Source organism: Lissotriton vulgaris, chromosome 3_1 (genome assembly GCF_964263255.1).
Source record: "Lissotriton vulgaris chromosome 3_1, aLisVul1.2, whole genome shotgun sequence".
Classification (NCBI taxonomy): Eukaryota; Metazoa; Chordata; class Amphibia; order Caudata; family Salamandridae; genus Lissotriton; species Lissotriton vulgaris.
This window is the reverse complement of record NC_141689.1, coordinates 1817232636-1817248952: the sequence shown is the minus strand read 5'-3', so window position 1 is coordinate 1817248952 and position 16317 is coordinate 1817232636. Positions and strand designations below refer to the sequence as shown.

General features: G+C 40.0%; 1 protein-coding gene across 2 annotated transcripts in view; it reads right to left on the bottom strand.

The window, feature by feature from the left end:
- REELD1 (reeler domain containing 1) overlaps positions 1-16317 on the bottom strand; it is a 189194-nt gene that overhangs the window by 112224 nt on the left and 60653 nt on the right. For both annotated transcript variants that reach the window (XM_086963292.1, XM_086963293.1), the window contains exon 2: positions 3133-3352. In XM_086963292.1, the coding sequence (XP_086819418.1) occupies positions 3133-3340 (208 nt within the window). In that variant the 5' untranslated portion in view covers positions 3341-3352. The remainder of the gene's footprint in view (positions 1-3132; positions 3353-16317) is intronic.

Sequence of the window (16317 nt, the reverse complement as noted above, 5' to 3'; positions counted from 1 at the left end):
CTGCCGTATGTTTTGTGTGGGTATTGCATTTTTCCATTCTGCTGCTTACTGTGCATTCAAATATAAGTAGTCATTTATTGGACCTAATTCATTGGCAAGCCTAGCATCGGTATGCAATACATTCACATTTGTTGTTTCCTCTAAAAACATGTGGCACCTTCCCTTTTCCAGAAACAAGTCAACAATCTAAACCTGCAGCAATGTCTGACTTAACCCACCTTGTGACATTACACTTGACATGACACTGTACCTTAGATTAAAGAAAACACTCAAGGCCCATTGTACATTTACACACATACATATACTCCTACACAGTCATGTACTTTTTGGAATTAACAAACATTCTTGGTAGTATATCTGGAAAGCTGCACCAGTTGTAGCTTTCTAAAATGTCCTACTGGGACTGTAATTTGACACTTGGTATTTTCTCAATATGAAATTGTACCAGTGCTCCACATTGGTGAAATGCAGTCCGCTGTTCAAATGTACAATATGTTTCTTCTTTCTATATGGCATGATATTTTTTCTACGGTGATAACCCTTTCTCAACACCCAAATAACGTTTCGGGGCTGTCCTATCCTACTGTATACCCTGGCAAGGGAGTTACTACAGCCATTTGTTTGTATACATCTCCAACCACATCCGGCACATGAAATGATTGGAATTAGGTTTATTAATGCCAACACACTCACAGGTTTATGGGCATTCACAAATTCTCAAGACAAACCACACCTTCACTCATCCACTCCACACTCTCTGTGAAAGGTCCACTACTGTACAGTGTTTCAAACTAGTTGTGTACAGTTACACAGTGGTAAAACCATTTACACCACTTAGGGATGCTTTTGTGGATACCTGACGGCAAAAAAGGTGCAATTTTCGCCAATAAATGTAGGGTTTGATCTATTGTGCATAGAAAATCTATTAACTTCATCAGTGCTGATATTGCAGATTCATTGCTGTTAGATGTGCCATCTTTTGGAGTGGTTTCCCTTGTCATTTTGCCTCTGACCTCCTGTTTTTGACTGTGTGCTGGATTTCTTTTTAGCTGGCTCTAGAACTCGGGGGACTTTACCACTGCTGACTTGTTGCTAAAATGCAAGTTTTTCTGATCCCTATCTAAAATCTAATTGTATTTGGTTTTTCCATGATTGGCCTATTTGATTTACTAGTACGTCCCTAGTACAGTGCAGCAGGTGTGCCCAGGGCCTGTAAGACAAATGCTACTAGTGGGCCTCCAGCACTGATTGTGCCAACCACATGAGTAGCCCTGCCAACATGTCTCAGACTTGCCACTGCAGTGTCTGTGTGTGCAGTTTAAACTGCCATTTCGACCTGGCCAGTGCACCCACTTTGGCATATTCTTACTTTAACCATTCTGTGCCTCTGCCTGCCTCTGACTACACATCTGGGTTGGATAACAGTTGGGCTCTTGTGGGTTCACTCTAGACAGTCACACAGAGTAACCTGAGAGGTGTACCCTGCATATCCTGATGGCCCATCACCCTGCTGATGGGCCCTCTTGAGCTAGAGTTGTGGGAGGGCTTGACACTGACACCTGAATATGGCTGTACCTGTCTCCTCACAAAGAAGTCTCTATCCCCTGTAGTGTGTCTGGAGCCAGAGCAAGGAACGGTGAGGTCTTGTTCACTACAAAGACCTTTCTTCGAAGTTTTTATACTTTAAAGGCTGAATTGGGTGTAAGTACTGGACCTGTGACTCCATATACTCAGACCACTTCTACACTGAGGACATTCTGCCAGGAAGAAGAGCTGTGTTACTGTGAGGAGGGACTGCCACTTTGCTTTGCTGTGCTGGCCTGCTGCTTGCTGCTCCTGCCCTGGGAGTGAAAGGGCTGGACTTTGCTTTCTACATCCTGCTTTCCAAGTTTCTGAGTCGAGCTGGCCTACTGTTTAAAGACTCAGGGCCATCAAAGACTTAATCTGCCAGCACCTGGCCTCCCCCGCTGAGAGCCCTGCTCTGCCAAGTGGTGCCAAACCCAGTTCCTAGCCCCTTGGAAGTAAGCTCTGGTGCAACAAGAAGCAAAATCAACGCATCGACTCTAAGCATCATTCGGAATCGGCGCATCACTGCAAAACTTGATGCTAAAGCGTGGTCCCCTCTCTGATGCAATGACTGTGGCCCAACTTTTTGTTGCAGCGCTTCCGAAGATCCGCCGCTGCGTGACTCTCGAGTACCGCATCACCGAAGCCAGTAAAGCACCGCTCTGACTTTGATGCAGCAACTGCTTCGCCACTGTGGAATCAATGCAGCACGACCTAACTTTCAATGCACCACCTACCTATCGTTTCAGGGTGCTGATTTCATCATCGACACTGCACTGCAGTAAGTAACAAGTTCCTCCCCTGCACCATGCATCATCCCCAGATGACTCTGCACTGTCTTAAGGAACCAACTAATCCCTGTCTTCAGCGATGCATCACCTCTGCGCAACACACTGTCCCTATGCGTCACCATTCCAACAATCTCATAGCAGTAAGTAACCAACACATCACAGTTTTACCGGCGCCTCACCTCCCCTGCGCTATGCATCGTCTTTGATTTTTAACACATTTAAGGTACTTTGTCCTAGTCAAGCGCAACCTTTGATTTCTAAGAACTATAACTTTATTTAACTTTGAAAATTCATATCTTGAGCTGTGTATGTTGGATTGTAGTCATTATGGTCTTGTTTTAATCTGATAAATATTGGCTATTTTTCTATACTGGTGTGGAGTCCTTTTGTGGTGTTTTCAGTGTATTACTGTGTGTGTGTGTACAACTACTTTACACATTTCCTCTGGGAATAAGGCTGCTCCTGCCATGCTACGAAGGAGGTGAGCATGGAATATTCTGAGGGTGTAACTTACTTACACTGACTAGAGTGAAAATCCCTACTTGGACAGGGTTCAAACCACTTCCAACTTCAGACCCCATTTTCAACAATTGTTAATGATTGACTTAGTTTCCCTTGAAAATCCCTACTTGGACAGGGTTCAAACCACTTCCAACTTCAGACCCCATTTTCAACAATTGTTAATGATTGACTTAGTTTCCCTTGGAACATTAGCAGTTGGGGCTTCTTTACCCGTATCCGGTCAATATAAACTCAAAAAGCTAATGTTACTTACCAGGAACTCTATCACCTGGAAGGTAGAAGGATCTATTGGTGTAGATAGTGACATAGTTCTTCTTGGGGTTCAGAGGCTGAGCTCGAATGTGTTTGGGCCGCATATCATTGCAGGCTGCAAGACTTGCACCATGAGAAAAAGCAGTGGTGTATGATACCAAGCAAACGGTCATGCAGGCCCATCCAATAAGAATAAGCTGGATTCTCATTCCTTCATCTCCCTAGTTTGATCAAAGACAAAACTGCATTTTATTCCTTATTCTAATCAATCAAATAAGTTTATTTCAGTTAATTAGTCTATCACAGCTACACAGTAATGGCAGATTATGTGGTGTTGAAATGCCAAACAATATTATGAATAATAACAGATACCACAATACATCAGCAAAAATAGACAAAACAAAATAAATAAGAAGGGATCAAAATAGATAAAACGTCTACACAAATTTCTAAGTAGACGATCAGTATCCACTACCATAAGGTTAAAATTCAGTTCTTTCAAATATTTAAACCAAATGTTCAATTTACAGTGATGTCTTACAATAAGCTGTTGCACAGCACGATTATGTGGTTACTAGTAAAAATAGATTGCTTAAAGCATAAGTTATAAAGGAATACTTGAGAACTTGAAAATCAATGGTGAGTACAAGGTTATTTTGCATACAGAAAGAACACATTAAATAGCTATCTACCTCATAGTAGAGAATATCACTCCAAGTATGTAGTAAGATTAATCAGTTAATGAAATCATTTACATTGGGACAATGATTACACATACCAATGCACCAAGTGGGATATACCCACCTTTGCTTGAATGATTACAAAATGGGGATATCCAAACAAAATATAACACACAGCACCTAAGCCTGTTGAGATTCTATCCTATCCAGAAAACACTAAATCTCAAGTTATCTCTTGGATGGAAAGTAAGAGGTATTCATCTCACCTTTGTGATTCTCCACAGCTTGTTTTTTTCTGGCACTTAATTCTAGTACTGCTCTTTAATAAAGCCTCTTGTGGCTAACTCCATGTTTAACTATAGATCAGAAAGATCCATACTGAATCAGAGTCACTGTACATATTAAAACCAAGATACTTTGCCAGTTTTTGCTTTCTCTTCAACTTTTTTACATATTGGCTGGAAAGATGTTTTTCCTGTCTTGATTCGGTTCTCAAAAAAGGACTGTGTGTGTTCCTAACAGGTACTTATAGAAATATGTTTTCTTGGTTCTGAGTTTTGCATAAGCCAAAGCCCCCACCCCTGAAACAAAAATGTTTCCATATAAGGCAGAATTGGCTACCTGATCTTTGGACATTATTCTGCTCCCAAATCTCCTATCAAAGCACCCTGGAAACTTTGCCCTCCCAACTACCTTTACTGGTTACAGGTAGATTTAAATAATGAAAACCAGTGACTCTTTCAAGCTTGGTACCTCTAAGGGTTATGCTGGATTTAAAGCTGGTATGCGGTTAGCAAGCCTCAAACTGCATTTTACCATGTTTATCTTGAGCTCACATTTTTTAAAAAAAGTATTAGATCAATTTGTCAATGTTTGTGAGCCCACACCGATGTTTTAAGGCATGGGCAAAGTGGGCAATTGCCCAGGGCCCCACCTTCCATTGGAGAAACTGGGAAATTAAACTTTATCTCACTGAAGCTCACTTCTGTCTATTTCTATAGCCGAACCTCTATTCTTCTCTCTGGCTACCTTTGCCTCTGTCTCTGTTTGCCCAGTGTCAATTTAAGGATTTCTGGGGACCACAGAAAGGCATATTTCAACAGTTTTTTGTGAAACTGGTTTGGAATCATGTGAGCTACAACCAATAAAAAAGTGGATGATAAATTCAAAGTTGTAACGAACAAGGGTACCTAAATATGTCTTGTCTGGGGCCCCGATAATCTTCAAGACGCCACTGTGAGCCCATCAGGATCCTATAAATGAGTACAGAATCATCTACAAATGGTAATACCAATGAGGATAAAGTGTTTAATTATGTCATTTGCAAACAGGCAGAGTAATGTTGGTACCCATACACAGCTTTACCTTGTTAAGCCTTCTTAATCTACAAACTATCCTAGTCTCCCCTTTGAATCCTGTCTTACTTTTGAAAAATTATTATCACGTATTCTCATTATGTCTTATAAAAGGCTACCTGGAATTTCAAGACGAACAAACACTTTTCTATTCGCCCAATCAAATGCAATCTAAATTTCAATGGACAACACATACAGTCACATGTTCTTTATCGTACTTTGTTAACTATAAATATAATCTAAAACCCTGAGCAACAGTATGTGTACACACACACACGTGTGTGTGAAACATATGCTGTTGGTTCCACTGCTGGTGTGTGGTGTGTATTTCTTTATTTCATCTTGCACATTGACTGTATCCATAGCCACATTTGAAAAAATATTTTTGCTGTATGTTCTGGACCTACTCTTACTATGAAGGTAACATCACCACCCACATTTGCCAATCCACTTACTCTGAGGAACTTCCAATTAAATATGACTTACTTTTTCTGATTTAAGCCAAGTGAACCTATCTGTAGGAGAAATAAAGCACTAAGGTTCTGATTTAGAAAGGGTATGTTTAATTACATTGACATAGGGCTCCACCTCTGCTTTAAACATTTCTATTTTATAGCAAGACAGGAGGCTAGCATTATGCATAAACGTTTATTCACTTCTTCTGAGCAGCAACACTTAAAACATTTCCAGAACCAAAACTTTAGTATTATATCACAATAAATGGAACACTCAAGTCCTCTTTGTATCCCTCTTTCCACCATCTTCTTCCTCTTTGTGTGTCTGGTAGTTTACAGTTAAGATGTCTAGGGGTTTATTTTGTATGCATTTATATGTGTAAGTTGTTGTTTATGTATAAAGATGCTTATCAAAACCCACTTTACGGGTAGAATGTAGGGTACAGATTTAGATAGTATTTAGAGTTTAAAAAATTGAGAAAACGGAATCCCAGAAGTTCTGTTAGCAAATTTACCTATAGTGTATATGTGTACTGTTTTGCACTTCAATTCTCAGAAGATTTCAAGAATTACCGTTTCGGCCAAATGGGCTTGAGGAGGGGTATATTTTAATTTCGGGAATGCTTGAAAAGGCATACGGCGATGCGTTCACCATTTTAGACAGGCAGTGCATTGCGCATGACGCAAGTTGTGAGTTCCTTTAGTTTTGAACATGACGTGAGCATTGACTTCTTTTTCGAGGGGAAATTGGGCTTCTACAGAAGACACATGCATAACAAGCGTGAAGCGTCTGTTTCAGAAGGCGAGGGAGTGTATTTGGGTGCATGTGTGCCATGAGGCGTCTGGGTGCTTAGCAATGTTTCTCTAAGGAGATCGTTCTATGAGGTGATCGGACGAGGCATTTTGACAGTTGGGAGCTGGTGATTTTTGAGTAAAATAAGAATACAGTGCAAAACAAAAATCTTTTTAAAGTATATATTTTGGAAGGAATTAAATAAAATAAGTGAGCTGGCTTGAAGAGAATTAAGCCAGGAGGAGTTAATTAGGAAAACAGTTACAAAGAAGGTACAATTGGTGGTAAAAGAGACAATAAGGGAGGTTTTAGGTATTAAATGTCCACATAAGACTAGGGAGGATGAAAAATACTTTACCATCGCTGAAGGAGAGGAAGATGTTAATAGGGGTGCAGGCGGAAAATGTTTTAAAAAGAGAAAGCACATAAAAAACAGAAGGTAGTCTCCAGTGGCCCAAAGACAGGAGTCCTAAAAGGCTCAAGGAGATTAGATGTACTGAGTGACACACAAGATGGGCCATCTAGCATTACAAATGATAATAATTTAAATCAGAATGGCGAACCCCATGATATAGATGAGTCTATTTTAGACTTAAATTATAAGGATGGTTCGGAAGATGAGTTGGATGATATATTCAAGGGACAGGAAAAAGGAAAGAGGTCTGTAGTTGATCCTCTTGGTAAAAAGCTTTTTGACCCCAAAGAGATTCGACACCCTAAAGGGAAGAAATGGTTATTAGGTCATGTGGCAGAATATATTAAGCACTGGATTAAGAAACATTTATATAAGGAAGAAAGAAATATTATGCAAATGGAGTGCTCACGCCCAGTGATTGATGACAAGGTTATAACCATGCCTAATATTGATCCTGAGTTGATAACTAATGTTTTCAAAAAGGGCAGAGATCCAAGGAAGGGTCTGGAAAAATCTCTGAAACAGTGACAGGACCAAGTATTAGATATTCTCTGCCCTCTAGCCAGAATGTTCAATTTGGTGGATGATGCCTATTTCAAAGGCACTAACTTCAATATACACCTTTTAGAACGGTGGTGCCAAAGAGCGATATGCCTATTAGGGAACGCAAATCTGTGTCTCTTGGCTGAGCAAAGAAAGAACAATACTAATGCGTATAAACCCAAAACCTGGGGAGTTGGGTGTGAAGGAAAACAGTGAAGATGCTAAAGGTCTTTTTGGAGAAGGCCTGGTTAAATGTATTTGAAAATATGTCCAGACATTTACCAGTCTTGATAAGGCGCAAACCTCCATGTGAAAGGTGTTTACTGGAAAAAGTTTCTGTGGGAGGGCTGGGAGGAGAGGGCAACATCTCAACGGAGGCTATCATAATTCCCATAATTCAGGAAATTATGGAACTCAAGGAAATCAAGAAGGAGGTTATTAAAGAGAGAGTACAGGATTCTACACCCAGAGAGAGAGGGGTGGAAGGATTAGACTTTCTCAGGGATGAGATCAAGGCAACAAACTCAGGACAAGGTGAGTATGAGGATCAATTTTGGTTCTATCAAGCAAAAGGTAGGAGGAAGGTTAAGGTTTTTTCAGAAACAGTGGGAAGAAATAACAACAAACCCTTGGGGGTTGCAGACAGTCACAGGTTACCTGATGGATTTCGATTCAGAACCGGAACAGGAGCCAAGGGAGTTGAGTTATCAAAGAGAACAGGAGGATGTAGTAACAGGGGAGGTAATACAAATGCTAGATAAAAAAAAAATACTGGCAATACAGGAGGATAAAATAGGGTTTGTCATTACCCTATTTCTAATAGAGAAGAAAGACAAAGGATGGAGACCCTAAAAATCGAAGGAATTTAAACCTTTATGTAACATACAGGCATTTCAATATGAAAGGTATCCATCTCTTACAAGATATGTTTTAGGAGAAGGACTGGTTAGTAAAGGTGTTTCTCACGAATGAATACTTTAAAATACAGAAATATCAAATGAGTCAGAGGTGTCTACAATTCAGATGGTAAGGAGCTCTATCTCAGTTTCAGTGCCTTATTTCGGGTTATCATCAGCACTTTTGTGTTATTTGATAGAAAGGGGAGTAAGATGAATATATCTGGACATTTTGATTATGAATCAGAGCTTGGAGGAATTGAAAACTCATTTTACTTTGGTAGGAGGATAAATAGAAAGACTACGATGTATAATGAATATGGAGAAATATGTTTTAATTCTGAGTCATAATCAGGAGTTTATTGGGTTTGTGGTAGACACAGTGAAAAGTCAATTACAGCTTCCTGTAAGGAAGATACAGAAAATAAGAGAGGAGGTGAAATATGTGTTGAGGAAGGAGAAAGTAAAGTTTAGGGATTTGGCTCTGATAATTGGCCTTTTTTTGTCCTCAATACAAGCAATTTTCCTGGCACATTACATTTTAGGGTCTTACAAAGGTTGAAGGAAGCAGGGTTGTCGAAAGGATTATGGCATTGGGAAAGGCTATAAATAAGTGTGGAAGGAAGAGAAGAGATGCAATGGTGGATGGAGAATTTGGAGGCATGGAATGGTCAAGCAATCTTTGGAACATTGCCAAAGTACATTTTAGAGATGGGTGCCAGCATGGCCGGTTGGGGAGCGCAGTGTTCAGGCAGGGGCCAGAGGAGGTTGGAACTTGTTGGAGGAAATGGAACATATCAATTGTTTGGAGTTGAAGGCATGGTGGTTTGCCCCTTCACAGTTTCAAGCAGAAGTTGCAAGGCACATCAGCATTGTTGAAGATGGACATAAACTTCAGCAGTGCCTTACATCAACAAATTGTGGGAATGCAGGTCCAAAAGATTGGCAGATTTAACGAAGGAAATGTGGGAATTTTGTCTGGAACATAAAATTTGTTTGAAAGTGCAATATTTACCAGGAGTTCCAGGAATAAAACAGGAATATAACAGATTACAGCAATTGGAAATGGCAGGAGAAGTATTCACGGAGATACAGAAATGTTTGGGCCCTTTAGAGGTCGATGTCTTTGCGTCCTATTTGACATTTCAGTTGGGTTGGATCCGGGTACAATTACAGTGGGTGCGTTCGTACAGGATTGGTCATGGATGAGGGGGTACGCATTTCTTCATTTTTTAATGATACAGAAAGTATTGTGGCAGGAAGCAGAGATGTCAGATGGCTTTAGTGACTCAATTTTGGAGAACTCAGCACAGGTTCCCAATAGTGTTGGAGATGGCTATGGAGATTCTGTTTCTGATCAGATCTTACAAAGGGCTTTTAATAGGAGCAGGAAGAGGGGAGCATCCGCTAGTGGAAGCAGATTTGTTGAACCTTCTAGTTTGGAACATTACAGGGGTTCAGAAACATTCACAGATATGTTTATGGCGACTTCAGGGTTACTTGATGGATCCTGGGCTTCAGGAGCTGAGAAAAGATATAGAAGTCATCAGAGAGTTCGGTTACATTAGTGCTTGGAAAGGGATTTGGATCCCGTGGAGGCTGATGAGATAGAAGTGGTGAATTTTATTGTGGATTTTTTGATAAAGGTTTATCTTATAGAATAGTCAATTGTTATATGTCGGCTGTGGCAGCAGGACATTCTTTGGTCCAGGGAGTGTCAACAGGTAGAAGTCTATTTATTTGTGGTTATGAAGGGAATACGGTTAAAAAGGCCTCCAAAACCAAGGTATCAAACACTTTGGGATGTGAATTTAGCTTTGAGAATATTTCAGCAATGCCTAAGTACTGATTACTTAGCAGTGAACGAGTTAACGTGGAAATGAGCAACTTTACAGTGTTTAATTCCTTTAGATATTTCACACAGATTTTATCAACCAACTGGTGTCTTATTCACCATTTGGAGGAGAACAAAAACTATGACAGCTTCTGTGTTTTATGCAAGCTTGGATGAAACTCCAAAGTTGTATGTTGTAAGATGGGTAAAGGAATACGAATCAAGGATGCAAGAAAAGTGAAGTGCAGGGGTAAATCAGTTATTCATTTTGTATATAAAATTATTCAATGGAGACACAAGTGCTACAATTGCCAGGTTGGTAAAGTCTGTAATGAAGGAAGCAGGTGTTAAATTGGAGACGTTTAAGGCTCATTCGGTTAGGGGTGCTATGGCAATTAAAGTGTTTTTGTCTGGAGGAAGATTGGCAGATATATTAAAAGTCTCTGGTTGGTCAAATGCATACACTTTTAGGTAAGGGTATTTTAGACCTGTGGAGCATGTCTCAAGTTATGCTTTGAGAAACTTTGAACAGGCATAATGTTTGCCTCCTGTCTTGCCATAAAACTTTGAGTCTGAAAGGTTACCTGTACATATAATTGCGATTTTATTACATACAAGGAGGCTAGCATTATCCCACCGCACCCTTCCCGATTTGGGAGGAGGTGTTTTGCTTTTACTAAAATTTGTAAGATGAAATAGTTTTTTAGAAGGTATTTAGTGGTGTTATGAATTTTACAGATAAGGTTATTTGGAGTAAGAATGATGAAGAAAATAAAATGTTTGTGTTTATCTTATCCAGACCAGTGAGTTTTACAAGGTGAGTTTATGATGGAGGATATATGCCGTAGAGAAACAAAAAAGGAAAAAAGTGGTGAATAGAGGCATTTAAGAGAACTTTAGTGTTCTAGTTATTGTGAAGGAGTTCTAAAGCTCTGGTTCTGGAAACATTCAAGTGTTTCTGCTCACAAGAAGTTAATAAATGTTTAAGCATGATAGTAGCTTCCTAATCTTTATTAAAATTGCGATTCTATGTACAGTATACCTTTTAGAATCGACATTCTCATTTTCCACCCTAAATAGCACCTAAAAAATATTGATTCACCATAGTATGTGTTCAAAATATTGAGGACAAAAATGTTGAAGGTAAATAAGAATATCGTTTTTGTTTACTTTTTTTACAATAATAATGGAGTTTAAGATATACTTTAATATATAACTTTTTATTATGTTCTTTTAATTGTATTGTGCTATGTTATTTTATATCACAAGTTATGGTATTGTGAAATGTATCTAATTATGTTTATATATTATTATGGTAACATGTATTTTTCCAGGGTGTTAGGTTTATTGGGGTTTGGGTTGTGTAGAGCCTTTCTAAATTATATATTAATTAAATGCAGTTAATAATTTGATATTTTTTTATTTGCTATTTGTTTAGATGCTCAGAAAATGTGTTTAATTGTTTATTAAATTTTTTTTCAGGTCGTGGGGTTGTTGAGTGTTTGGCTGGGCAGTGTTTTATAATTATATAATAATTAATGTTTATTGATTTTTTAAAATTTATTTACTAATTTACATGTTTACTAAAGATTAAAATTACTTAATTTTATTTTAATTTTGTGGGGTTTATTGGTGGATAAGGTTTAAGCAAAATATATTTAAATTAATAGTTGATTATGTATTCATTATGCTAGCTTTTATTTGACTTTGTTATCTATATCCATATGTTTTTACAATATAAAAATGTGTGTATGTATGTTTTTGTAAACTATTTTATGTCTTTTTATTAACAGGGTTGTGTATTGGAGTTTGGGTGTGCATTTTTATTTTAGAAGTATACATTCATTATTGCTCCTTGTTTAATATTTTAAAATTGCAATGTTTAATATTTTGATTTTTTATTATTTTCTATTTTTATGGTATGTGCTGCATATTGGGAAAATAAGTGGGTAGCGCTTAATGTTAAATTAGAAGTAAGCAAAGTAAGATTTATTTTTCTCCGTAGAAATTTTATTACCTTTGTATTATGTTTGTGTTAAGTTGAGAAGGTGTGACTGAGGATTACTGTTTATTTTAATTATTATTTTTTGGTTACATTTTGAGCCTTTGACAAAGCCAGTAAGTCTGCCTTACTTAAAAGGACACAGTTTACACAACACTCAACTCTACTCCTCAACACTTCACTCTACTCCACAACACTCCACTCTAATCCATGACACTCTGCTCCACTCTATGCCACTACAAGACACTCTATGCCACTCCATTCTACAACACTCCACTCCCTTCCACTATCATCTATGCAACTAACTTTTAGTCATGTGAAACAGCAGCCACTCTGATGTACAACATGGCTAAAACACATTGGCAAAGCCAATGGGTCTTGCATAGGTGAGACCTATTGGCTTTGACAACATGTGTGTTATTGGGATGCTGCTTTAAATTACATTTTTTTTAATTATTTTTTTTAATTAATAGATGAGATCCGTCGCGCAGGACGGCACATTGCAATACCAAAAAAAATAAAAACAAATACAACAGCAAACTAGTGTGGTTGCTTATACATCAGGAGCTTAAATTGCATGAACACGCTCAGCTAACACTTATACATATTAAAAGTGATATTAACACGTTGCAACGGTCTATTCTCTAATGCTTCTGCCCTAAAGTGCCAGGTGAACGGTCTGTGTGTGGTGGAGGGAATACTTAAAGACAATTTCACTGGGTTATGGTCTGATAATGTGCGTGGTAGAGTTACAATGTCCGTGACCTAGCCATTTGACTCTTCACTGAGTAGCCAATAATCTAATCGGGACCAACTATTGTGGGCTGGCGTAATATGTGTACCGCTTCTGGTATCCTCATTACGTACCCTCCAGGTGTCCACCAACTCCAACTCCATCATCACGTCCCAAACACACTGTGAGGCTTTTATGGTATGTGCACCCTGTGGGTTCGACTTGTCCTTAGCTAGGTCCAAGTGCGTGTTAAAATCCCCCTCCCCAGAAAATGGCAGCATCCGGCCAGGACAGTACAACGTAAAGCATATTAAGAAAGACCGGATCATCAAGTATAGGGCCATATATGTTGATGACAGTGATCAGTGATACCCCTAGTTTCCCATGGGTCATGGCACATCGGCCTTCATCGTCGGTGTATGTTTTAATCAGGGTGAATGGCAATCCCCTCTTGCAAAGCGTGAGAACCCCCCAGGCGTAAGAAGAATATGAAGAGGCTACCTTGTGACATGCCCACTTAGTCGCAATCCTAGCTTCAGAGGACTTGGTGAGGTGTGTCTTTTGTAGTAAAGCAATTTGTACATTGTGTCTGTCCAAGTACGCCAAGACCTGGCGAATTTTCTTGGGGGTGTTGAGCCCTCTAATATTCCAAGTCAAGCAATTATATCTGTCACCCATCAGTGACGACGATAATTCAGAACTGACTCGTGTATACATTCAAAACATAGAAAGTTGCAATTACGAATAAAAAGTGTGGCATGCGTGTAGTTGCAATCACAACAAACAATTCCCTCTTAAAAATCCTGCTATCCCCCACCCCCTCCCACTTTAGCAGCCCCAATTTGCCAAAGCCAGAACCCACAAACTTACCAATACCCCCCATGAAACAAAGTCAAACTTGTGTCGGGGTATACCCATTGGGAAACATTGTGGCACAATAACTCCCTGTTAGTCTAGGGAGGTGGCCGCATCACAATCATATGATCCCTACTGTACATGTAGGATGGAAAAATACCCCTCCATGAGAGCAGTCTATTGGCGCCTCCAGCAAATTAGTCATTTCATGCTACGAGATAGTCATATATCTTGCCTATGGATACAATTGTGGGAGAACACAATAAATCATAGGTAGTAGGCGGCCCTGGAAAAACCTAGACCTAGACTCCCTTAACAATCTGCAACGAGTAAATCCCCCGGATACTAACTTACCCTGTTGCTCCTTAAACATTGCGGTATCCGACTGGCTAGCCAAGTCTATTGACATATGTCTGCCTCTGGCATTAAAACGCAGTTCGACTCACCATCCTCCTTACTCATGGTTTAATAATGAGTTAAAGGACATGAAATCAAAATGTAAACACTTAGAAAGAAGATGGCATAAGACTTACTCTCTGAATGGCAAGTCGGACTATAAGGCCTCCTTAAACAAATATCATCTGGCATGTAAGGTGGTGAAAATATCTTTTGTGTTGAATGCCATCTCCACCTCAGTGAACCGTCCACGGGCCTTATTTTCCATGGTCAAGAAGCTGGCAGGACCTAACACGACTCCGCTGCCTCCAGCCTTAGATGATACCCAATGCAATGATATTGCAAATTATTTTACCACTAAGGTTGAAACAATATACAGCTCATTAAAGACCTCCAATTCTGTGGATATAGTGAGTTCCCTGACCAAGATGGCAAGCGGGAGTCATTATTCCTCAGCAGCTAAGATCTCTACATGGTTGCCTTTAGACGACGAATATTTCTTAGACTGTTTAGCCAGGGTAAAATCTGGCTCTCCTTTAGACCCTCTCCCCGCAAACATCTTGCAACAGCTTTCTCGAGAAGCTCATTGTATTCTCAAAGCACCTTTATATGCTTCTTCATGAGAATCATGCATTCCCCTTGCATGGAAACATGTTATGGTGGTCCTTTGTTGAAAAAGTCGGGAGCAGATCCTACGGTCATGTCAAACTTCCGCCCTATCTCACTGCTGCCGGTCCTTTCCAAGATTTTGGAAAAGCATGTTAATAGTCAACTTTCAGCCCATGTGGAACGTTCAGGCTTTTTGCACCCGTCCCAATCGGGGTTCAGAACTCATTTTTCTACCGAAACCACTTTGCTGGGGGTTACGGAGAAGTTGCGCTCCTGCTTAGACAGAGGGGAGACAACGGCACTCATTTTACTTGATCTGTGCGCCGCATTTGACACGGTGTCACATTTCATCCTTTTAAAGTCTCTCCAGTCAGCAGGAGTTGTAGGGCCTGCGTTAACCTGGCTGTCCTTCTTTCTTAGCGACCGTACATTCCAGGTTTTCTCTTCTAAATACTCATCTACTATCAGGTCATCGGCGTACAGAGTTCCCCAGGGGTCCACTCTGAGCATTGTGCTCTTTAACATCTATGTGAGACCCCTGGCATCAATTGTAGAGGATGTGGGTTTATCCCTCTTCTCGTACGCCGATGACAGGCAAATCATCTTCTCCTTGTCCTGTACCAAGGTAGGGTCTCCTTTTCCCCTTCAAGTCGGTTTACAGCAGGTGAAGGAGTGGATGAGTCCTAATTTGTTGAAATTAAATGGAGAGAAAACTGAGGTGGTTATTCTAGGTAAACACAGGCACCTCTGGGGGACCCAACATTGGCCATTGGAAATGGGCTCTCTCCCTCAACCGGTTACCCAAGTTCTTAACCTGGGGTTTATCCTTGATAACACCCTCTCAATGCGACAACAGGTGGTTAGCGTCGCTTCCACATGCTTCACAATTCTAAGATGGTTGCGGAAGATTATCTGGATGCTCCCTGACTCCACAAAAAGAACTGTGGTCCAGGCGCTGGTCACCTCGCGCCTGGACTACGGGAACGTTCTGTACCTTGGGGGAAATAAGGAGGTGCTGAAGAAACTCCAGGTAGTCCAGAACTCCGCAGCCCATCTTGTATGTCAGATCCCAAGGAGATCATCCATCTCTCCTGTTTTGCGGGATTTGCACTGGCTAAGCATTGAGAGCCGTATTAAATTTAAGACCCTGTGTTTTATTTTTCAAATCAACCAAGGGTCTGCCCCTCTTTATCTTAAGGAGATTGTCCATCCCTATGTCCCTTCTTGGCCCCTACACACAGCCACTCAAGGCAACTTGGTAATACCTAGGTGTAGACTACCTAGAATGGGTGGTCGTTCCTTTGCATTCTTCAGCCCTAGATTATGGAATTCTCTTCCCTGGTCTATGAAGCCGGAACCGTGTTATCTTAGGTTCAGGCGAGATCTTAAGACCTGGCTCTTTTCTCAGTGATGAGTTATCTGGTTATTCAGTTGCAGTAGTCTAACTACCTGCGCCGGGAAACCCTGTCCAGGGTAGCTGTGCGCAATATAAATTTAATTGATAAAATAAAATAAATAAATCATGAACTTCATAATTGAGCACCAGTGACACTAGTTCTGTGAGTCATCCCTGGTATTATACATGCTCACCCCACGCACCAGTCCTGTGAACCTGCTTAG